This window comes from Eucalyptus grandis, chromosome 4 (genome assembly GCF_016545825.1).
Source record: "Eucalyptus grandis isolate ANBG69807.140 chromosome 4, ASM1654582v1, whole genome shotgun sequence".
NCBI classification, from domain to species: Eukaryota; Viridiplantae; Streptophyta; class Magnoliopsida; order Myrtales; family Myrtaceae; genus Eucalyptus; species Eucalyptus grandis.
This window is the reverse complement of record NC_052615.1, coordinates 38,854,984-38,876,609: the sequence shown is the minus strand read 5'-3', so window position 1 is coordinate 38,876,609 and position 21,626 is coordinate 38,854,984. Positions and strand designations below refer to the sequence as shown.

The window sequence follows — 21,626 nt, the reverse complement described above, 5'->3', positions numbered from 1 at the left end:
AAAGATAACATAATTGAGAACAAATACTAGAATCTGCTGCAAAATCACAACTTTTCTCTATAAAATTTCAGAATTTCTCGTTGGAAGATGGAAGACAGACCAGTGACCACAAGCGCGGCATCGCCCCTTCAAGAACCCCTAAATATCTTTTCATGCACGAGAAATGAAAGTGCATTGTCAAAGATGGCTAATCCAGCAGTATTATTTTCTATACGGGGAAAAGGAGGTCAAATTAGTCGTAGAATGTCCACCCGCTTTTGCGAACACAATAACTAATCTAATCTAATACGTTATTGACTAACAAACTAGAGGTACACATAAGTTACAAACCGCAGACTATTTATTAGATCCAGTAATGTGATAAACTACTGCAAAAGGCTGGTTGGGAGAGGACAAGAGTTGCTCTACTAGTACAAAGAGTTGTACGTGAAAAAAGTAGCTGCAATGGAGGAGATACAGATGAAGAGCGAAGGAACAAGGGTGACATTTAGCAGCCTATTCTCGCCCAAGTATCCGGACAAAGTGATCGTTCCATCAGCAATTACCCGGGCAAGAGTCCCGGCTTCTGTTGAAAGTAATCCGCCATTGTAGGTCCCGCGGGAAAGCCTTGATGACATGACCCTCGATAGTAGAGACAAGTTCACACCTGAATTGGTAGAGCAAACAGCATATGGTTATCAACTTCAGGTTCATGGAGAACTAACTTCCAAGCTAGCTGAAGATTCTCAAACTGAAAGAAGGGGAAAAAGACTGATTATTTTGTGACTTCATGTAAGCTGCACTAATTAAGCTCTCATCTGGAATCAAGTTGATAGGAATTTTCATATGGCCAAGTGAACCTGTATCTCAGGTCCGAAGAAAAATGATCTGCATGTAAACTAGTAGTTTCTAGAACTTCGTACATGCAATATACCACATCTTGAAGCGATAAGAAATGTGCATCACAAAAATATCTGGGGAGAATCTGGAGGTCTAGTATACAACTTAGTGGAGTGACAAGAACTTACCCTCAAGGACTTCAGCAGAAACGAACGTTACAAGTGCAGAGCAGACGTACTGAGGCACAGAGTACGGAATGAATATGTGGAAGCTCAAAAGTATACCGATGCAGACCATAATTTCTGATGCCAACAAAATTTGCCTACAAAACAAAATTCATGACAATATGCACTAAAGTCATTGACAGAAATCCACCGACGTGATTTATGATGGATTGAAACAGTTGAAGGAAATCTCCACTATGGTCTTAGAGAGAATTCAAAGTTGCTGGAATGAGAATATACTCTTCGAACTAAGAATTCACATGACCTGCTCAGCAGAAAAAAAAAAAAAAATACCTTATGGTGGAGAGCGTCATTCAATAGCCTCACCTGAAAATATCTCAGTATTGTCGCTTAGCCGGGATGTTATGATTACACAGAATGCTACTTGTGAAATAACCATGCATCATTTTTTCCTGTTTCAAATAAAAGAAATTGCAGGACAGGGAAATCCTGTTCACTCACAGCCACCTTCAGAATGTCAAGTCTACACTTCAAATCTCCCTTGGTATCGTATCACAAGTTCGAACTAATTGGGATTTGATCTAAGCTTTTATTGGTTTGTCCTAATAAGAGGCTCATCCATTTTACATATCTAGACATGACTAGAAATTGATTCGGTGGCTGAAACTGGCGCTAAAACCTTGCATTACTATATGTTGATTTTAGATCAACTTCACCATTCTTCCCTGTCCCGAGTTTCATATATGGTTCTAACAGAAAATTATCATAGTTCCCATACCTTAGATATTCCTCAGACAAAGCTTAGTGCTTCCTATGTCACTAAGTCAATGTCATATTCCATTTTGCTAACTTATTCGTAGACAGGATTATCAGTAAACAATTGGCAAATTACTCCAACATTGAAAATTGCAATTCCTGTGTTTTCGAAAATGCTTCGGACATCACCTATCAGAATCTACTGAATCCACCAAATTATGCAGATGAATGTCTTCTCAGCTAGCTTTTCAATCAACTTGGATTTATAAATGGGCACCAATGCCACAACGCATCATCTTAATTCCATGTGTCCAACATATTCCAACATGGGTATCACGGTACTTTTCAGAACACGTGAGAAGTCCCTACGATTTTGCAAAAACAGAGAGATCTGAAAGTAGTTACCCTTATAAAATTTATGCTGATCCTTCCATGTCATAATTCATGTGTTTTGGGGAACAGAGAAAGTGGAATATCATGCTGTACGCTTGAAATCATTCAGGAAAGACGACCAGCATGATGGTTTTCAAGACATGCAAGTTCTTACTGATTTCTTGTAATCTTCATTCGTGAATATTCTCATTCGGAAGGAGAAAAAGAAAAAGAGGATCAGCAACTGCAAGCAAAATAAAGCTACCTCTACCTCTCCAATTTTCGGATGCTATTGCTCGGTCAAAGATTACCTTTCTTCAAAAATGTTGCTGATGTAGTTTCCAACAACAATGTTTACAGGAAGCACCGTCAATCCAAGACATGCAAGAAATATCGCCACACTATTTGTTGACCAGATGAAGTAATGAGCCGTGACAACACTTGACTCAGCAAGCAAAATCTCCATTGCATATTTCAGCATGAAGTAAATCAATAACTGAACCTGACAATTAAAACCATACTTCAGGTAAGACATCCAGCAAACTAGTAATAGAGAAATATACCAGAGAACATAATATTTGTTTTCTGTTACGGAGATTAAATGGAAGACAGGAAGCACAGCATTGCAGCGAGAAGAGAGTTCTTCTGTATTTGTGCAAATGAAATTCCATGACTATTTGGCAAGTTACCAAATGGAATTCACTTAAAAGTGATCTAAGCAGGACGCTCATTGTCAAACTTTCAAGGGTAATATGCAGATGCATGTCTAAGTGACACAAGTGTATCAACCCACTACAGTATAATTCTCAGTGTCCAACTACATTAGGTCGTACCTTACTAGTTCAATCCATCCTCATGAGGAGAGGTTTGTTAAGTAAACTGATGCTCCCATGCAGGCTAATATCAGATACAAGATGACACCCTCAGACTACAGATGTTTGCAAATTGAAATTAAGTTCACGAATAGGACATCGACTTTAGAAGGAATCAAGCAGTTGTTTTTTTTTTTTTTTTTTTTTGGTAGAAAGGAATCAAGCAGTTGTTTGCCTCCTCAAAATCCTAAAAATGCAAAATTATACCAATGCGTGGACAAAAAATCGACTAACCTTGACAGATGGTGTTAGTAACCTATATGCTGATAAAATTGAATTAACGGGTTTGTGCTTCTCATGTGAGTGCTCTTCGTCATCATCACATTCTTGCACTTCATCCTCACATCCTTCTTGTGAATTTACCCTTGAGTTCAGAAGCAATTGTTGAGTGCTACCACACTCAACAGCATCATTCACCAGGACTGCTACAACAGTATAGATCAAACTTAACACTTCAAAAACCAGCAGAACGCATTCAATGTCAATCTGTGTGCATGTAAATTTGTGCATGTTGAGTAGAATTTTTCTCTATAGCAACATTAACTACTGCTCTAATCATGTCCTATTTGAGAAAACTATATCCTCGAAGGACATATTGAAATGAGGAAACTAGTTGGTACAATATGCTTCTTCCTGTAGTTACAAAAAGCAAACCATCATTCTTGCTGTGCCTGAATTGACCAACATCCTAAAACTTCAATTGTGGAACCAATATATAGGAAATAGCAAACATGTTAGCAGCTAAGTAGTTTCCAGCACCTATTATCCACATAAGATGTCATACTCATATAAAACACTTCTCTAAAAATTCTAATCTAGCGCGAAACTTTTGTGTCCTGATGAAGCAGTCAGAAGCTACTTCTGTTGGAAAGGGCCCACAGAGAACGAAAGCAATCAGATGCCTCAAACACATAAGAGTCCACAGGAAGAAGCTACCAGGCACATCAATGGGGTTCCTCTAGGAGTAAGCCGAAAGGACCTCAGAGTTTCAATGCCCTTTCCTGTATGCTGTCTTGATTTTTAATTGAGTAGGGAATGATGGGTAAAGTTGTCATCCAGGATGGTCGATCTTAACAATGAGTGCAGATTTTGCAAAGAAAAAAAAAGGAAAATGGAAAAGCAAAAAGTTTTGAATAGTATAAAATAAGTCACAGTTGTAAATTGTGAGACTTGGGTACAGAGGACAAGATGCCTGCAACAAATTTGTAAATGTCATGCTGATCACAAGACGAGGATAGCAACTATCTTAACAGCAATGACATAGAAATCAAAGACATTAAAAGCACAACTACTTGAATAAGTGCATTAGCCTCAGCAATAAAAAAATTAATGGATGTCATCCTGACTGCTCCATTACAATACGTTTCAAAGCAGTCACAACTTAAGTACTCAACCTTAGAATGTGGCAAAAAAGAAAAAAAAAATTGCCTGGAAAACATTTTAATTTGAAGCACAATTGATCAATGTTGATGGTCTTTACAGTTAATATATGTAGTGAGATACATTTACTAGCAACAGTGTGCAGACATGGTTTTGGAATAATACATCTGCAGAATGTCATGGCCAATATATAAATTGGTAGATCTTACAAAATAAAATCCATCAAACGTAAAATGATATTATCTTCTAGAGGAATTTAGAACAAAGGGAACATGCAAAATGAAGCAGATGCCTCGTGCTCCAAGAAAACGAATATTATTTTGTAGGACTGATTGTGAAAGACTCAAATACATAATAGTTATATGAGTTAATCGACACTACAAAGATAGCTATGTTATTTGCGTACCTGCATTAGGCTCGTGGAAAACAGTCTTATTTTTAGGCTCATGTGGAGGTTCTCTAAAACTTAACCACAACCACAGTAGATAGATAAGCCATGCCAGAGCCATAACCCAACCAGGCAAAGTCTCCTCATTGAAAGTGATCATGTAAACCTTAAAATGAGTCTGAAATAAGCAAGCAAGTGCTGGACCACACGCCATTCCTAGGGCACTGGCAGTCACAAAGCCTGCAGAAGCCTGCATTCGCAATTTAAGGGGCACACAATCACTGATGTAACGCCTGTTGACAGCTCTTGCAGAACCCAACCTGACAATTATTTCCACAAAAACGAAAATGACAAAGTATATAGAAAGTAGCAAATTGTCAAAATCGATATTACGGGAAGAACATTCTCTGTCATTAAAAGTTGCAAGCATATTGTCCATGTGGTGCAACTTAAGGCAGATGCTCCATGAATTGATACATACAGGTAGAGAACAATCGAATAGGATAAACACAGGTAAAACGAAAGAATAAAGACTACAAGATGTGGTCGTCACAGATAACTTTCCCATCCATCTATGTAGTTTTTTCTGCCAATTCTGCTTTATTCCCATGGCAGTATGGATAAACCCCTGTATTTATCACAAGACAACTCGAAAAGGAACTGCTGGTGACGAAGCTTGGAAAATCTATGTCAGGCAAAAAAATCCTTTTGCTTGTGATGGGAATTCAACGAAAAGAACCACTATTCAAAGCCTTAATTAGTTTCATTATGAGGAAACTCAAATTGCCTCTTTACACACCATTCAGCTTAGGACAGCAACATTCGCACGTTAATGTACAGTGGTCTCCTCATCTATTCAATCTTTCATTCCATTTGCTTTTGTTTTCGCTTAATTTTCTAATAAGAACAGTTACATAACAATAAATAATTTAAGAACTCACACATAGAAGATGAATACCAAAGCCTAATGTCAATCAAGTAGAATTTTATCCAAAATACTATTTAGATTTTTCCCAGCAGAGCACAATCAAAGCAGGATAATTAAAAGAAACAACATGCAGAATATCAATAAACAAGTACAACTGAGCTCTCTTCTGTATGCATACCAAAGCCATCATCATATAAAGTCCCCATATCTAGGGGAAAAAAAATTTGCCAACTCCCTTACACAGGTTCTGCAGCAATATATATTTTTTAAAATGGACAAAGCAAAACTGAGCTTCTTTAGTCACATACCAAGCATATTTTTTTTTTTTTGGTAAGATAAGAAGTATTTTGACTTTTACCAATGGAACTTTACAAAAAGTAAGTCTCAGCACCAGAAACTTACACTCACGAAGACAAACAAGTCTCCAAGAGTGGAAGGGCGCCGAGAAGTACCCAGCATATTGTTGAGAACCACTTACCCACAGAACAGACGACCGATCAGAAGAACTGATAAAGAATTGAGATCGTATGCCAGAGCATACAAAATGTTTCCCACAAGAAGAACAAAGCTACTGAACAAAAGAGGCCGGAGATATGATCTGTTTGACCAAGCACTGAAGTAAACTGAGGAAAACATTTGAGCAACTGCCATTGAACCGATCACTACACCACAAACAGTGGCTGCAGCACCAAGGCTCAAGGAATAATCATCTGCTGTTGGAACAACTATATATGTATTGACCATATACAGAAACGTGTTTGCCAAGTTCAGAAGAAGAGACATAGAATGGTATCTCTGTTCAACATCGTCATCCTCAGATGGATCCGGTAATTCCTCTCGCATGATAAGGGCATGTTTGCTCAAATAATGGAGAAAATCCGTAGAGTTTGATAACCTGTTCACAGCTGCTTTGATAGAGTCAATGACTGGATCCTGCAAACAGTATACCACCAAATGACCCTCAGGACAGTATATTGTACATTAAGCAAGACAGTTTAACATGCTTGTAAGATGCAAATGAACTTACTGTACTTGTTAGAGCCGAAATGTCATTGTCCCTTGGATTTGTAAAGAGACAATAGTCACAGACAGGCTATGTGAAATAACCAAATAAACAAAGCATTGAAAGGCTATACCAGAATACACCACTCCCTATTAACTTATAGGGAGGGTTGATTCAGTAGAAAATCCAACAATTAAAAAGAAACAAAAAAGTAACCTACTTGACATCAAATACTTCTTACGAAGCATCTTCAATCACATCCAATAGAAACCTTAAAAACCTCCTAAGATATTAAAAAAATCCTTTAATATGATGACTTTGATCACGATGTCAAAACTTCAAAATTAAGTAGTAAATCATAAACAAAGAATACATCTAGATTGAATCATAAGGACAGCTTTCTATTCATATTTTATCTATCTTATGTGACTTAGTCTCTTAAATTAAAGCTTCAGTACATATCAAGGCCTTGATCAAGTGAAGCAAGTTTTGTCAAAGTGAACTTCGAGTCAATGACTCCAAGACAGGAGTCTATCTCCTGTGGCCTAGCCATGGTCTCAGAGAAACAAGTTTAGTTATTGACAAAGCCCAAGTAATGGAGTCATGACATCATTCTGTTTCAGCAAGACAGGAGAGCTCTCGTTGAGTTTGCAATTACAAGAAATTCATGAAAGTCTCTGATACCCAGGGATTCCAGTCAACTGTGGTTTGTAATCCATGATCATCGATAAAACTTTAAGTTTAGTTATCCAGACAAGCAAAAAGCAGTGCATGGATGTACAAAATGCTCATTAGCTTTACAGAGTTGCAAATAAATACAAAACATTCAAAGGAGACAGGTGTTGTCCAGTGTATCTTCTTCTATTACAATCAATAAAGATGCTCATATTCATCACAGAAAATGTGTTGACATTTACGTATTCACGAAATTTTTAATAATCTGGCAAAAGAAATGCAAAAACAGAGTTTGCTAGCTGAAGCTACAATTTCAGCATTTGATGATATGATAGGCACATTAGGAATTTTAATTTGACGCTGAAAATATAAAATAGAGCATGTGTAGTGTGGCAAAACCTGATCAGAAAAGGCAGGCTGGTCATATATAGACACAAAATCCCCATGATGCTCTTTAAGATCAGCCAAGTTGCGAGAAACCGCACCTACTACAGCACCTATACCCTGAAAGATCAGAAAGTAATTAATAATGGAAGCCTTGGAAATAGATTAGGCTAACGATGAAAAGAGAACATTGTATAACGAGTAGGCAATAATACCACATGCTTAAACACTTGCCGCAGCTCAGAATAGGGATGATTTGCACGAGTTTTGACGTAATAATCTGTGAACTTGTAGCCAAAGCGCTTGTCAATTTTTTTCAGTATCTTACGCAAGCCAACAGCATTCATCTCAACAAAATATAGAAGTCTCAAGAGATCCCGTCCCACTTCCCTATATGCTTCTTGCAATTCAGATATTGATAATCCTTCTGTCTGCTGCAAGAGGACATCATGCCACTCTCCCAGTGTAAACAACCTTCTTGCGAGGAGTCCTTGTTGTTCAAGCAGAAACAGTACAATCTTCTCAATCTGACCATGTGAGAGAAAAGAATGCACTTAAATATTTGGAATTCAAACTATAAGGTGGGAAAACACGTGCAGATAAAATTAATAATCTGGCTACTAAAACTGCTGTCAACATATATGGACGTAAGCAAGACACAAGATTTTGTTTTCACCAGTTTTGGCTGGTTACATCAGTCCGAAAAAGTAGGATCAACTGTTACAACATATACCGGCAAATATGCATGGTGAGCAGCTCCGTATTGTGATAGACAGGTAAAGAAGTCAAAGCTTTTTTGTCCAGACGTATTAGTTAAAGGATCTGACAAGAAGAATTTTTCTTTTTAGACATTCTGAATGATAAAAGTTTTCACCATCAAGAGGTCATGTTCTAGGCTAGATGCCATCACCAGGACCATCTGGGCCTCATTTCAACATGCTTACACGGTTAGCAGTTTTACCTGTTTATCCAGCAACCTTGAGAAGTCCTTGAGAATATGGTGGTGGTCTTGCCTCTCAACTTCAATTTGACGTGCATGTCTTTTGACCATTTTCTTCAAAAGTTTGTAGTTTATGTAGTACCTGAGAGAATCAGACCGTGATAGGATTGCATTAACCATATCAGGTGGACACCAGACATTTGGCATAGAAGTTCAACATTTTGCAGATTGCTTCAGAATTTGTTCGTGAGCTCCCATACGTCCGTGTTTGATGGATGAGTTTGTCAATAAGAGTCGAGATGCATAAACCAGAGGAGATGCTCATAAATAAGCTTGGCAGGAAGAATGCATGTGCCTTTGGCCTCTGCAGATTTTTGTTGACTCGGTGCCTAAAACAAGCCATTTCGCAAGCACACACATCCATCTCCTTATGCCCACACTTATGAGGATTTGATGGGTTCTCTCAGAGCACTCTTTAAGCTGCGATTGATGTGCTTTGCAAACGTCGAAAGAAATCATGTCTAGTTTTCTCACACTACAAAAGTACTTGAAGCACTTCACTTATTGTCAATGCCTCGAAAATATGAACTTCATAGTTAGGCTACAATACCATACTTTAAAAAGGAAGCGTCTTCCGCCTGAGACATATTACTCGTCCGATTCTCCATCGATGACAAGCAAGTAAAGGAAGGGTAGGGGAAAGAAGTCTCGGACTCACCCTTGCCATTCTTGAATTTGATTTTCTCTCAGCTTCTTCCCAAAGGCAACCATGTTCTATGGACAAACAAAAGAGAGAGGGCAGTAAGGATTAAAGGGAAAAAAAAAAAGCCACCGTAGAACTTCACATGCATTATGGAACATTTTGCTCATGTGATAATTGCCTCTCGCTATAGAATCAATGGCAACAGAAGGAAACTCCAGTTGCTTCAAATCAGCTTCACATCATCAGTAAGAAGAGATATTACTGATTCAACCCTTTCCAGGATTTATCACATACTGCAAACAAATCTTAGCTGAGAAAGTGGAGCGCACACAGCCATAGAGGAAACCCTTACCTGAGACCCGATATTCACATCAGGTATTCATTTTTTGTACAAATCTAAAGATGAAAGAGGCGAGTCTACGTGCAGCTACAAGGTTCGGTTTAGTCGCTCTGGACGACATCGACGAGAAACAATAAATCGATCTTCTTTTGTTTTCCGAGCGACGAACTGAAGAGGGACGACACGTTAGCTGGGAGAGAGAGCGAAACGGTGGAGTGAAGAGGGTGACGCGCGAGCTCGTGTCGTGCTGGTCGCGGGAAATTTTGTATTGTCTCGGGAAAGAGACAGACACAGAGAGAGCGCGCAAATTGTACACGTGGAGGATGTTGTCGGCCGTAGATGTCCGATTTGTACGGGGAAAGAAAGATCTTTTGACGTTGGAAAATCTCAGTTTCCGGCTTCCCCGGAAAGAATATCTCTCTCGTTTGTTAGAATAGTGTTACTCTCAATGGCAGTTAAGCATTCCAATTGAGAATATTCTCATTTCATTAATTTTCCATACTATGTGTCATAAACATAAGTGAACAGGTTATTGTTAGGACAGGAAACACCCGATATGATACATTTTATGAAAAAACGGGATATCTTAATTGTTCATTACTCTCAATTAGCATAATGCATAACTATACTACGACAACTTTCTTTACAATTGATGACATATTTTCGTCGAGTATGTATCATTCATAGTTTAGATATAAGAGACAATGACGACATTTTGAACAGTTTTACTCTTATAATTTTTCCATTATCATGCCAACTGAATAAAGCAACCACAAACATCCCACTAAATCAAACAATGTAAAGCAACATGGAGATTACAGCGTTGTGTAATTCTATGAATATGCTATATTGAATTGCAGGAGATTTCAGGTAAAGAAATCATCCACGCAAATTTCCAATTTGCAGAAGAAAAGAAAATAAAAGGAAAATGTGAAAAATGGAACTGGATGGCAACGCATGAAAACTGAAAAATGGGATTACAGGGTTAAGACGATCTTTTTAAAAAAAATTCCTTGCCAATTAATTTATGCTTGAGAAGACAAGAAAATCTCTAAAGATGAGAGAGAATAGATTTGGATGGGAGTGTAGTATAGGTTAGGGTTTACCCTCTATCGTAACTGGATCTTCTCTGGCTGATGCCGACACTCCTCACTTACAGGCCAAGAACACAGAGGAAGGGCTTTTCAGAAGTTGAAGAAAGAGTCAGAAGCGAAAGTGAAGTTGGGGAACAGAGAGGAGAAATGGCACATTCTTATACACGAAAAATCTTGGATAGGGCCCGATAATGGAAGGAGACGAGACGATAACGGAAAACGATCGAATAATGAGAATCGTTATCTGTATCTAACCTCAAATCTGTCTTTGAGATGCCAAAATTTATACTCCTAAGGGAAAAAAGAAAGAAAGTAGAGCTTAGTCGAGATCAGACATGGCCAATGTTTCATTTGGAAATAAGAGGAGGGAATGAGAGGCCAAGATAGAATGTTCAGACCAACTTCCCAACCCTCATATTCTCCTTCCCTCTTCTTCCCAAACAGAGGCCAAGGATGAAATCAATTTTACTGTTAATATGGGAAAAGGGAACTTTGGTTGAGCACACTTTCCTCCTCAAAAACTTATATGGAGATTTTCCATGATACCGTATTATTAGTATTATCAGATACAATATCCCAGCTATTCTTGATAACCAAGAGATACACATAGCCATATGCAATATTCTCTTGTGTCACCGTGTTATATGATATAATATATCATCACAACTGAGGGCTAAATATCGTAAATTCCAAAAGCTGTAAAGTAGAATTGCTTCTAGTCCTGAATGGAGGGATTGACTTTGACTAGATCGAAGACATTAGTCCATCGCTAAAATTCTAGCTCAAGATATCGCTTAATTGCATGTGGGCGTTTCCTCTTCTCATCAAATTGTACCAAACTAATGAATTGACATGATCCCATCGCATGGAAGCCATGATCGGGCTAGTTTTAATAAGACACATCAGATGAACAAAAGATCTCTCATTATATTTCATTAGTGAATGTTAAGCAATACCAACATTTTTCCCAAAAAGTTTCAAAATAGAGTTATGGAATCCTTTTATGTGCATACGCTAAATATGCTAGGAAACAACATAAGGCTCCAAAATAACAATGGATTGATCTTAACCAATGCCGGCAAGAAGAGAAAACTATAAAGAGTATTAACGAGCGAATCACCAAATTTCCTTACATAACTTCAATGCTCATGTTTTCCATAAGATTTCTTTCGTCTCATTAATGAGGATGTTGAATAAATTGTACCCGCTGATGTCCTAATGATTTATTGCTTCCATAATTTCGATAAAGACATATGGCCATTACTTATTAATGCATCGGCCCTACACGAGTTGCTTGTTGATTTCTCTCATGGGTGGGTCCCTAGGAATATTTTTCTTGAGATTTCCACAAGAGAATATACACAGCGGTCCCCGCAAAAATTATCATCGATCTCCAATCTACTAAATTAAGCCCGTCACACATTAAAATTAAAATCACATAAGATTCGCATTGTCTTTTTGGCTCCTCATTTCGTAATACATCGAAAGGAGACACGTCATTCCCTCGAACCATCTTGATCCGCTGAAATCGACTCGAGGGCGAACTTGGGCCTAATGATTCAAGATAGGATTAAGGGAGGAGATGCATGTGCTTCCACGCATGGCTCATATGTGGCAAAGAGAATAAATAGCTTTGCGAAAAGCGGGTGACATAAGACGAAGATTGCGAAACTGCTTCTGAAGGGTGGGGACAAAGTTTTCTAGCCTCTAATGGAAGTGGCCGAATGAAGTGCGCGTTTTGTGATTCTTTGAGAAGCTCCACTCCACTCATCATGGTGTGGACACCGATTCCCTCGCAGTCCAATCCATCGTCGACCAAAAAGAGAAGTGGGATTCTAGCATGATGATTCCTGTGGCTCTGCCTTCGATTAATGTCCTCCATTGCTTTTCATATTGCACGTTAAGATGGCGGAATGGTCCATCGATTCCACTTTTTTTTTCCAAACTCAGATTTAAGATGTTGGATTATATATGAGTTACTTCAGGTTTTGTTATCATGTCATGATAGGTTTACAAAATTGAAGTCCAACCGTGCGTGGGTCTTTGTGAGCTTCAAACATATCCTTTTTCCACCGACATTACCTGTTAGCGGAATTGAGCCCAAAAAGAGCTTCTGTTTGGAAAAAAAAAAAAAAGACGGAAAAAGGATGACAACGGTGTTATCACTTTCATACAGAACTCGCTTCAATACCAATTTTTTTTTTAACAATCACTTAAATGCCATATCAGTAGTAAAACCATAAAGCAAGTGCCATCAGCAACACACTTCAGTGGTTCGTGCTTTCGAAAAAAATTTGGGCACCAGGTGACTTTTTTAAAAGTATTTCAAGTCCAAAGTGGAAAATGAAGGAGACGACGTGACAAATCGAACTAAAAATGACGGTGCTTCACCTTTGTCATTTCTTCTTTCCCTCTCTGTGTGATCGTGAAGATCAAGGAAAAGACGAAGTCCAAACTGCCAAATGGCGCAATCAAGAATACAAAAACAAATTAACGATCCGTTTATTTCGCGAAAAACATTTTCCTCATTTTCCAGAATTTGGTACATTTGAGAAATAAGTCAATGAAAAAGATGTTCCTACTAAAACTTAAATTTAGGAAAATGATTTCCTGTTCTAAAGAACTGAAAAATATTTTCCAATGTATAATTAGATATTGATGATTGGAACCAAAACTCTACACTTGAGCACATAAATCTTAACATTGGTTCTCAGGTCTCGGTGTTCAAGACCAGCTCTCCGATGACCAAGCCCAGGTCTATTGAGGCTAGGCTCAAGACCCTAGTGTTCGGGCCTAGGTCCTCGACTAGTCCATCTAGGCCAAGCCCAAACCTCTGGTGCTCATACTCAATGCTATGGCGAGCTTGCCATAAAGGCTTTGCTTAGGTCCTCAACGCTTGACCTCTTCTCTCAACACACAAGCCTGGGTCCACAGAGGCCATGCACAACTCGACGATTGTGCTCTAAGTCTTTGGTTAATGTAACGCTTGTTCTTACAAAACTATTTTAAAATAATCGAATTTTTAATTATGTTTTATTTTTTAAAGCAATTTTTTAATTATTTTTTTTCTTTTTTTCTTTTTACTTTTTCCTTGGTCAACGACCGATCACAAGCGAACTTGAACCTTGCCAAAGGCTGGTGAGTCCATAAAAAACAATTGAAGGCAAAAGACAATCGAACGTGAAGATCAAATAGAGAGAGAAGACGATCAACTCGCAACACCTCAGGCCTCGAGCCTTGCCGGCTTGTAGTGAGCTTGAACCTCGCCGATTTGGCAAGGGTCGAGCTCACCCAAGGCCTGCAAAAAAAAAAAAAAAAACAAAAAGAAAAGGAAAAGAAAAGAATATATAAAAATTAAAATAATTAAAAAAAATGAATTGTTGATCATTTTCTCAGATTTTTCCTATCAAAAGATGAAAAATATTTTCCGGATCTTGAGCAATCCGTCGATTTTAAAGATGAAATCACTTCCATCATCATTTTCTTATAAAAGACCTTGGGCGTTTCTCCGTCGATTCTCCCTCAATATATCTCGCAGTCACTATTCCCTTTTTATTTTTATTTTTTAATCTTCTTTCTTCCTCTCGCCGGTACTTAGCAACAAAGGATTTTTCAAGTTTGTGTCTTGGGAAAAACACAATTTGGAGAGTCAAAGACAGCCGTTGACCTACATTTTGATTGGGCCCTTTTTCATCACATAGATAAGTACTTTCACTTCTCTCATTGGTCCAATTTACTTTCTCAAGGACTAAATAATTTTGTCTTTCTGCTAGCTTCAATCGACCATGAGATGCATTTTAAAAGATCTTGTATAAATTTGCATCTATTGACAGAACTAGATGAACTTAAGTGATTACGATGTGAAAAATTATATGTTTACATCAGTCATATCCAAATCCATTTTTTTTATCCCCAAATCACAAAAAGCAGCATTCTCTAATTATGTTAGGTATTATTATTATTTTTGGTGAAATATGTTAGATATTATTTATATCAACTATGACTTATAAATGAGGTGTCATAAATGGTCATTACTTTGTAGGGTTAATACCCTAAAAAACCCCAAACTGGTACACTTGTGACAAATTTATCCTAAACTATTTTTTTGACCACCAAAAACTCCAAACTGGTATACCTTTGACAAATTTACCCCAAATTGGTACACTTGTGACAAATTTACCCTATCCGGTTTTCGTTAAATTTTATTCTCAAATTATTAAGTTAAATGACACGCGACAGTTAACCGGTATACCAATTTAGGATTTTACACTAGTTTATCACAGTTTACAATTTTTATGATTTTTGTGATATTAATCCAATTTAGCATAGGGTATATTTAACAAAAAAATTACCAATTTAGTGTTTTACAAATCAGATAAATTAGTTTGGGGTAAATTTGTCATAAATGTACCGGTTTAGGGTTTTTTATAGTCAATCCAAGGTAAATTTGTCATAAATTTACCGGTTTGAGATTTTTATCAAAAAAAAAAATAATTTGGGGTAAATTTGTCACAAAGTGTACCTGGGGTTTAGGGTTTTAACCCTACTTTGTATGATACTTAGAATATTTCTTTTTGTGACTTAATCCGTACAAAATATGTTAAATCGTTACAGATAATATCAGAGTAGGACCTCTTTCTGTAGGTATGTAGTTTGTGGACAGACAAGATCCATACCCAATCCAACGAGAGTAGGGTGTTATCACCGAGATGAGAGTGTTTTGGACAAGATGTGACCCCTAACAGGCTTTTAGGATGACAAAATAGGAAGAATAAACCAGGCCATACATTGAATAGAGGGAGCATCATTTAATAATGGGGCCAACCGATGAGGTGGTCAATTTTTTAAGCGAAGAAGTTTGTGACAATTCAGGTTTCATATCAAATGGGAGAGATCGTCTTGAGTAATTTATAAGTCTAACGCCCACCCATAAGTTGTTGCCCTCTTATGTGGTCACTCACAAGGAGACTGACCCATGCGAAATAAGTCATGTCATTACAATCTCGGGCCAAGGACCAGTGGCTGGCAAGGCATGTTGGGGTGGTGTTGGCTGGGGAAGATGGAGAAATAGGATTGGCTTTAAGGATTTGCTTGGGATGTGCATTAGGCCAAGGATAGTGATGCGGGCAATTTCGAGAAAGAATGGCGATCTCATGATAATAAGCATGAGCTCGAGGATGCAATTGAGAAATAAGTGTTAAAACTCAAGATGCAAATCGGACGTCACGAAAAGTGGGGATGCAAATTGCTTTGGTCGTAAAACAACATTTTTCCATTTTCCTTTTTCTAACATAACTTGAGTTTGAAAAACCTGAAAGGCCGACAACTTTGACGAATGCCAAGTAGATATTCAAACGTTGTTTCTAGCGCGAGTTGAACTTTTGAAAAGCCAAAGACTTGACCCGGCGGCTTCGATTCTTCAATCTTTGACTTTTCTTTAGAATCTGATCATCGCATTATTCATGAGTAGTGATGGTTGTAATGACCATGGCTTTGTTCAACGTTAACCCCCTGACCAAAACCATGTTTTATGACTTGACTCGATCGAAATAATTCATGTCCATAAAAAAGAAAAAAGAAAAACAGGGTTTACAATTCTTTTCCATTATTGAAATTACGTATAAGCTATGTTATGATTTCATTCTTTTTAGGTCATTCTTCCTTTTTTCTTTTTTCTTTTCTTTTTTGTAATTGACGATAAAATGTTTTTAATAATTTCCTCCTTGAAGTTATTCATTTAAAAGATCACGATATCATGATGATTAACTGTGCGTGAGTAAAACATTTCTAGTCATAAAAACCTCTTGAAACATTATCATTATTCTTCTAAAAGAGTAATTTTACGTGCACAAAATTGTTTAATCCATTTTTTATGCAATCCCAACATTCATTTGTGACGAAAAAAAAAAAGCCCTTCTAAAGTACAGTTAAATGCTCAAATTTGGCCCATGATATGTACATGTTTTTACTTCTGCGCAAAACAACGATGACCCTATGCAATTAATCCCAAGAGCCGAAGCTTTGAGATATTCGTTCTATTTGCTTGTCCCTCTCGTTTGATATCAGATAAAGCAAATCTTGGTGAGTTAGAAGCATTTTCAAGCATGTTAATCAACGTCTTTTCACTTCCCCATATGGATACCAGAATAAAATATAAAAGAAATTTTCCCAAATTAGCTTCCTTCGATCTTCAAGAAACAGAGCTAGGTGTGGATGTCAGAATCAGGGCAGCTTCAGAAGAATCTCAAATATATTCACATAACTTTGTAAAACTGGTCTGACTGTGAAGAATATCAGAACAGCAGCTTGACAATTTTCTGTGATGTATATATCTACAAAAGCACATGATGTATCATGCAAACCAGGAAGAAAAACCAAGCAAAAGTTGTATATCAATGGCCTAACCAACTATGGCTAACAAACTCAATTCCCAGACCTCAGATAAGGAGCGATCATTAGGACAAGCCCCGGGAAAACGTCGTCGGGGTCGTGCACATGAGGGTTGCGCTCGATGATGAAAGGGTCGCCGCACTTGGCGCTGATGGAGTGCAGCGTCTCACCCTCGCCCACCACGTATATCTCGTCGCAAGGCCGCTCTAGGATCTGAGCGCCTTTGACAGCGCCATTCGCAAGGGCCTCAGCCTTTCGCGAGCTGCTCAACAGCACGAGGAATGCGAAGACAAGGGTGCAGAACAGCGAAGCCGCACGAGAAGAGGATGCCATCGATGCTGTCGCCGGAGGTTCGGAAGAGAGCTTTGAAGACAAGAGAAGAGGACAGAGAGAGGGAGAGAGATGATGATGATGATGAAGATGGTGGTGGTGGTGGTGGTGATGATGGGAGAGAATTCAGGTAAAGAAAGGAAGAAAGATGGTGATGATCGTGGGCGCGGACAAGGTGTGAAGGGTCAGTTCTGGCGGTTTTTTTTGGGGAGCGAAATGGAGCACGACTTGGTGTTGCGTGAGTCACCTTCTCTTCGAGTCACGATCTCTCTCTTTGATCCACGCTTGAAAACGACTCTTCTTTTTCTCTATGATTATGCGTCGATAGTTATGATAAGGTGCTGGTCGGCTGCCATATAATCTATGCCAATTTTCTTTATTAACATTGTGATACCTGGCATCTTTTCTTTTGCCAGAAAACTAGTTTAAATTATGAATGACGTGCTCATTAGAATCGATTATATATAGAGCGTGCATGAACTACATATAGAAAGGTTGGGTCGGACCTTTCAATGGACTTTGTGCTAAAAGACCGACACATGTCACTTACAAGCCATGGGAAAAAAGAATTCTAAACAGGAAATTATTGCTGTAGACTAATCAGATATTAACAGATAGGGCTCGAACTTGCTGACCATTGGCGAGGCAGTGGCCGGCCAATCGTTGAGCCAGTAACCAATAGAGGAAGGGAAAAATTTGCGATAGAATTATTTTAATAATTTTTTCACTTTTGCTAGGGATTTTTTGGTCAGAGTTCACAAAGAGAGAGAATAAATGATTTTTAAAATGTGATGTTTATCTACTATGACGTAAAGATCTCCGAGTTTGTTTGGTTTTCTTTTACTTCCTCGTGCAATGATTTTCTTCTGCTTTTTTTATCGTGTCTAACTTCGAAAGTTGCGGGAGGAGTTAATCTTTTCATATCCACAAGCAAAATGCGAATCGTTAATGCTTGTGCCGATTGCAGCGAAGACACCCCTCGCGCGGAGGGTCAGGAAGCACTCTCGAACGAACGCCTGGTAAGTCCGAACTGAATGTACGGAGGATTCGAGTTTGGACATGTCCGGGCTGCTTCTTGGAGTCTTGGACGACGATCACAAGATGTAAAGCAAGCATCTTTACCCATCAACACACTTTTGGGGATGAACAGAAGGAGAGATTAAGCTCCAGCGATGGCCATGGTGATGGCGATGTGTGCTCCAGAGCTACCCCAAGTTTCATCCTAAGACTCCCCCCACAGAAGAGGCGAAACGCAAATCCCGGAAACAAATAAATGGCACAAGAAAGCAGGCAACCTTTGCAAACCGTAAACATAGCCCACGAACTCAAAAGCAAAGCAGTACATTAAAACCTATCGGCTATCACCACCAGCATCTCCTCCTTCTACCTCTTCTTCTGCTTCTCCTTCTCAACTTCATCTACTTACACAACAAATGCACGCAGACCACACCTACACACGCTGCTCGCTGATCCTAAGCCGCGCATCTTCACAGGCAAAACCCCTAGCCTAATCTTCCAGCCGCCGAGCTGATTTGGTCCAGGTGTCGATGACGTCCTCGTCGTCCATGCTAAGATCCTCCGCCCACTTGGCCTTCGGGAGCCGCACGGCGTCGTACGGGAAGCCCATGCGAGCGCAGTAGTCGGCCATGAGGGCCCCGAGCGGCACTCTCCGGTCCAGCAGGTAGCACCCGTCGCCCTCCTTTCTGGGTCTGCACGCGGAGGAGGATGGGGGTCGGGCCGGCTGTTCTCGCGGCCCACGGACGACAGGAACACCAGCCTCGCCTCCGTTCCTGCAATGTCCATCTCTGAACAGAGAGAGAGAGAGAGAGAGAGAGAGAGAGAGTTTTGAGAGATTATGGAGGTGGTCTCGTTTCTTGCTTCTGCGCTTGGATCCGCCGTTCGTTAAGGACGTGGGATTGGGTTTGCCTGAAGAGGAAATGCAGCTTTACTGCACCAACTGCTGCCAAGAGGCCGCTCAGATGCTCAATTCTGGACGATTGATTCGGAGAGGGGACAGTCGTCTCTCCTCTTTGACCCTCCCCCTCTCTTCCTTCCATATTTCTTGTTCAAAAATTTAAACAGTTGCAATGGTTTGGTTTGTGGGTCAGCAGATTAAAAAGTAAACTATGATTTCGTGTGTTCTTATCAAATATTGTCGGTTTTGGTCGTGGATCGCCCGTGTGGATACGATCTTATAAAATGATTCCGGATGGCACACGAACAATGTTCCGTCGTCTACATGTTTGTCGTTTGACATTTGTCCATGGAGAAAAATAACCAATAAATGACGTGATTTCGTCATTGAGGCACACCGCGAACTTTGTACATGAAAGTGACGTGGCGATTTGTGGTTGAGCGTGAGTGGACGATGCGGTCTAGTGTGTTTTGAAGGCTTAATCATTGCTAAAAACTCAAATCAAATCAATTTTGCTCATTTTATATAGGAGGTACAGAGAAATCGAATCCGCCCGGACCATCCGAAATCAAACTGAACCTACTCAAAACCGGTGATTCTTAAAAGAACCGGTGAGTACCAATCGGATTCTCAATTTCATAGATAGATCCGCTCACCTATCCATCTGATCGATTTTATAATAATAATATATTGATTTTTAATATTAAAAATTCGAAATAAGTAAATCTAGAATCAACTTAATGGTTGTTGTGGCTTTTGACTTTTGATTTGTTTTACTTTTTTTCACCTTCAACATTATGTTCTAATTTCTGGCGGTTGCTCTGCTGCATAATGCATCATTCCTATTGTCATCTTGGTGCGCTTTAGTTTGCTGATCATCGTCTCAAAACAATTCAGGAAGTTGCTTTAAGAGGATGACTAGCAAGAAGCACATGAAAATAGTGCTGAGACGGATGATAGGGAGAAAAAGGTGCGGCTCGTATGCAACCATGCTGGTCCGAATAAGCAATTTCTCTACACAACTTGGTTCACAGAAGTGTGACAAGAAATGGACAGAACAATGAATGCTGCTTCAAAACCTGAACATCCATGACTTGTTGCTGGTAGGCCTATTGTTATTGTAAATGTAGAAAGCACGCACGACGATGTGTCGCTTTGCCTTTTGAGTCTTCATTGTATCTTAACCCTTCTTCCTCGTTCAGTTTTTGCTTGTTAGAAGAGCTGTACTTGCACTTGCGAGGTTGTGTAAATAAGGTTGGATGTTATGGTATTACCTATATTTGCATAATCATTGGATGCTTCTCAACTGAAAGGGTAGCAACATTCTTAGGGTGGATAGAGAATCTCTTTACTTTGTGGTTGAATTATGAAAAGTTACATTACCAGTTTGAGTAGTTGAAGTTGGTCTGAGAATTCAAAACACTGCACTTTTTTAGTTGCTTTGACTTGAATAAAAGAGATGAGCTTGATTGGATTGTTATCTAGCTCAATCAAGTCAAACAACCAATTGTCTAAATTTATTTGCCATGTTTTCGCTCTAGAGGGTTCCAAAGTTTCTTATCTTTAAATCGAAAACCTTCATATTAGTCGAGAAAATGTTATTATGGTCAGATTGTGAATAAGATATGAGGATGACCTTTTTCTTGTGCATTCTCATTCCAATGCTAAAGTGCCAAATTTGCCCACTATGTTCCGTGCAACATTATTAAGCACACTGAAATTTTTTCTCATCATCTTGTCAATTTTGGTTTTCCTCATTTTGGTTGCGCAATTTTGGGTTCATTAATGAAAGCGCACTTGAAGATGAACGAAAAACCTATAGAGCCTAACTTGCTTGTTTCAAAAGGGTCAATTTCAGAAAACCGCAAAACCATGTTATGAGCTCATTGCTAGAGTACAAAACTCTCAAGAGATGTACACAAATATTTGATGGGTCGAGGTAAGTCCAATTGGTACATTAAATACACATAATCTAATTAGAAACTCGCTCACGACATGATTTTTAAGTTGCAATCTCACTAGAAAGAAGACTACGACGGTGTTCTCTCCGGTTGCTTTTACCGCCAGATGGTCAACACTTCTTGGAATAAAAGTTATTTATGTGAAGTGCAAAATATTAAGATGCTAAAATACGTAAGTCAGATCTGTTTGA

At 38.8% G+C, this 21,626-nt stretch overlaps 1 protein-coding gene across 6 annotated transcripts; it reads right to left on the bottom strand.

Moving 5' to 3' along the window:
- Positions 1-184: 184 nt before the first annotated feature.
- On the bottom strand, positions 185-11,115 carry LOC104442391 (SPX domain-containing membrane protein At4g22990). 6 transcript variants are annotated; one of them, XM_018872480.2, is made up of 11 exons: positions 10,852-11,108; positions 9,421-9,476; positions 8,724-8,844; positions 7,978-8,289; positions 7,778-7,882; positions 6,179-6,633; positions 4,791-5,092; positions 3,239-3,429; positions 2,444-2,634; positions 1,008-1,141; positions 185-646 (listed from the first exon to the last, which is right to left on the bottom strand). In XM_018872480.2, the coding sequence occupies exons 2-11, from the start codon at positions 9,471-9,473 to the stop codon at positions 408-410; spliced, it is 2,103 nt and encodes a 700-aa protein (XP_018728025.2). In that variant the 5' UTR covers positions 9,474-9,476; positions 10,852-11,108; the 3' UTR covers positions 185-407. The 6 variants fall into 6 exon arrangements, 5 of the variants coding, with proteins under 5 accessions (XP_018728025.2, XP_018728027.2, XP_039167021.1 ...); XM_018872482.2 differs by having other exon boundaries at positions 3,239-3,426; positions 10,852-11,106; XM_039311087.1 differs by lacking the exon at positions 10,852-11,108 and adding an exon at positions 9,758-9,969.
- Between the last annotated feature and the right edge of the window lie 10,511 nt (positions 11,116-21,626).

Excerpts from the sequence above, each read along its gene's own strand:
- LOC104442391 (XM_018872480.2), bottom strand. The coding sequence starts at position 9,473 with ATGGTTGCCTTTGGGAAGAAGCTGAGAGAAAATCAAATTCAAGAATGG. Across the intron at positions 5,093-6,178 it reads ATCGGTCGTCTGTTCTGTGG|GTTGGGTTCTGCAAGAGCTG; the intron begins GTAAGTGGTTCT and ends AATAATTGTCAG. Across the intron at positions 647-1,007 it reads TTCTGCTGAAGTCCTTGAGG|GTGTGAACTTGTCTCTACTA; the intron begins GTAAGTTCTTGT and ends CTACCAATTCAG.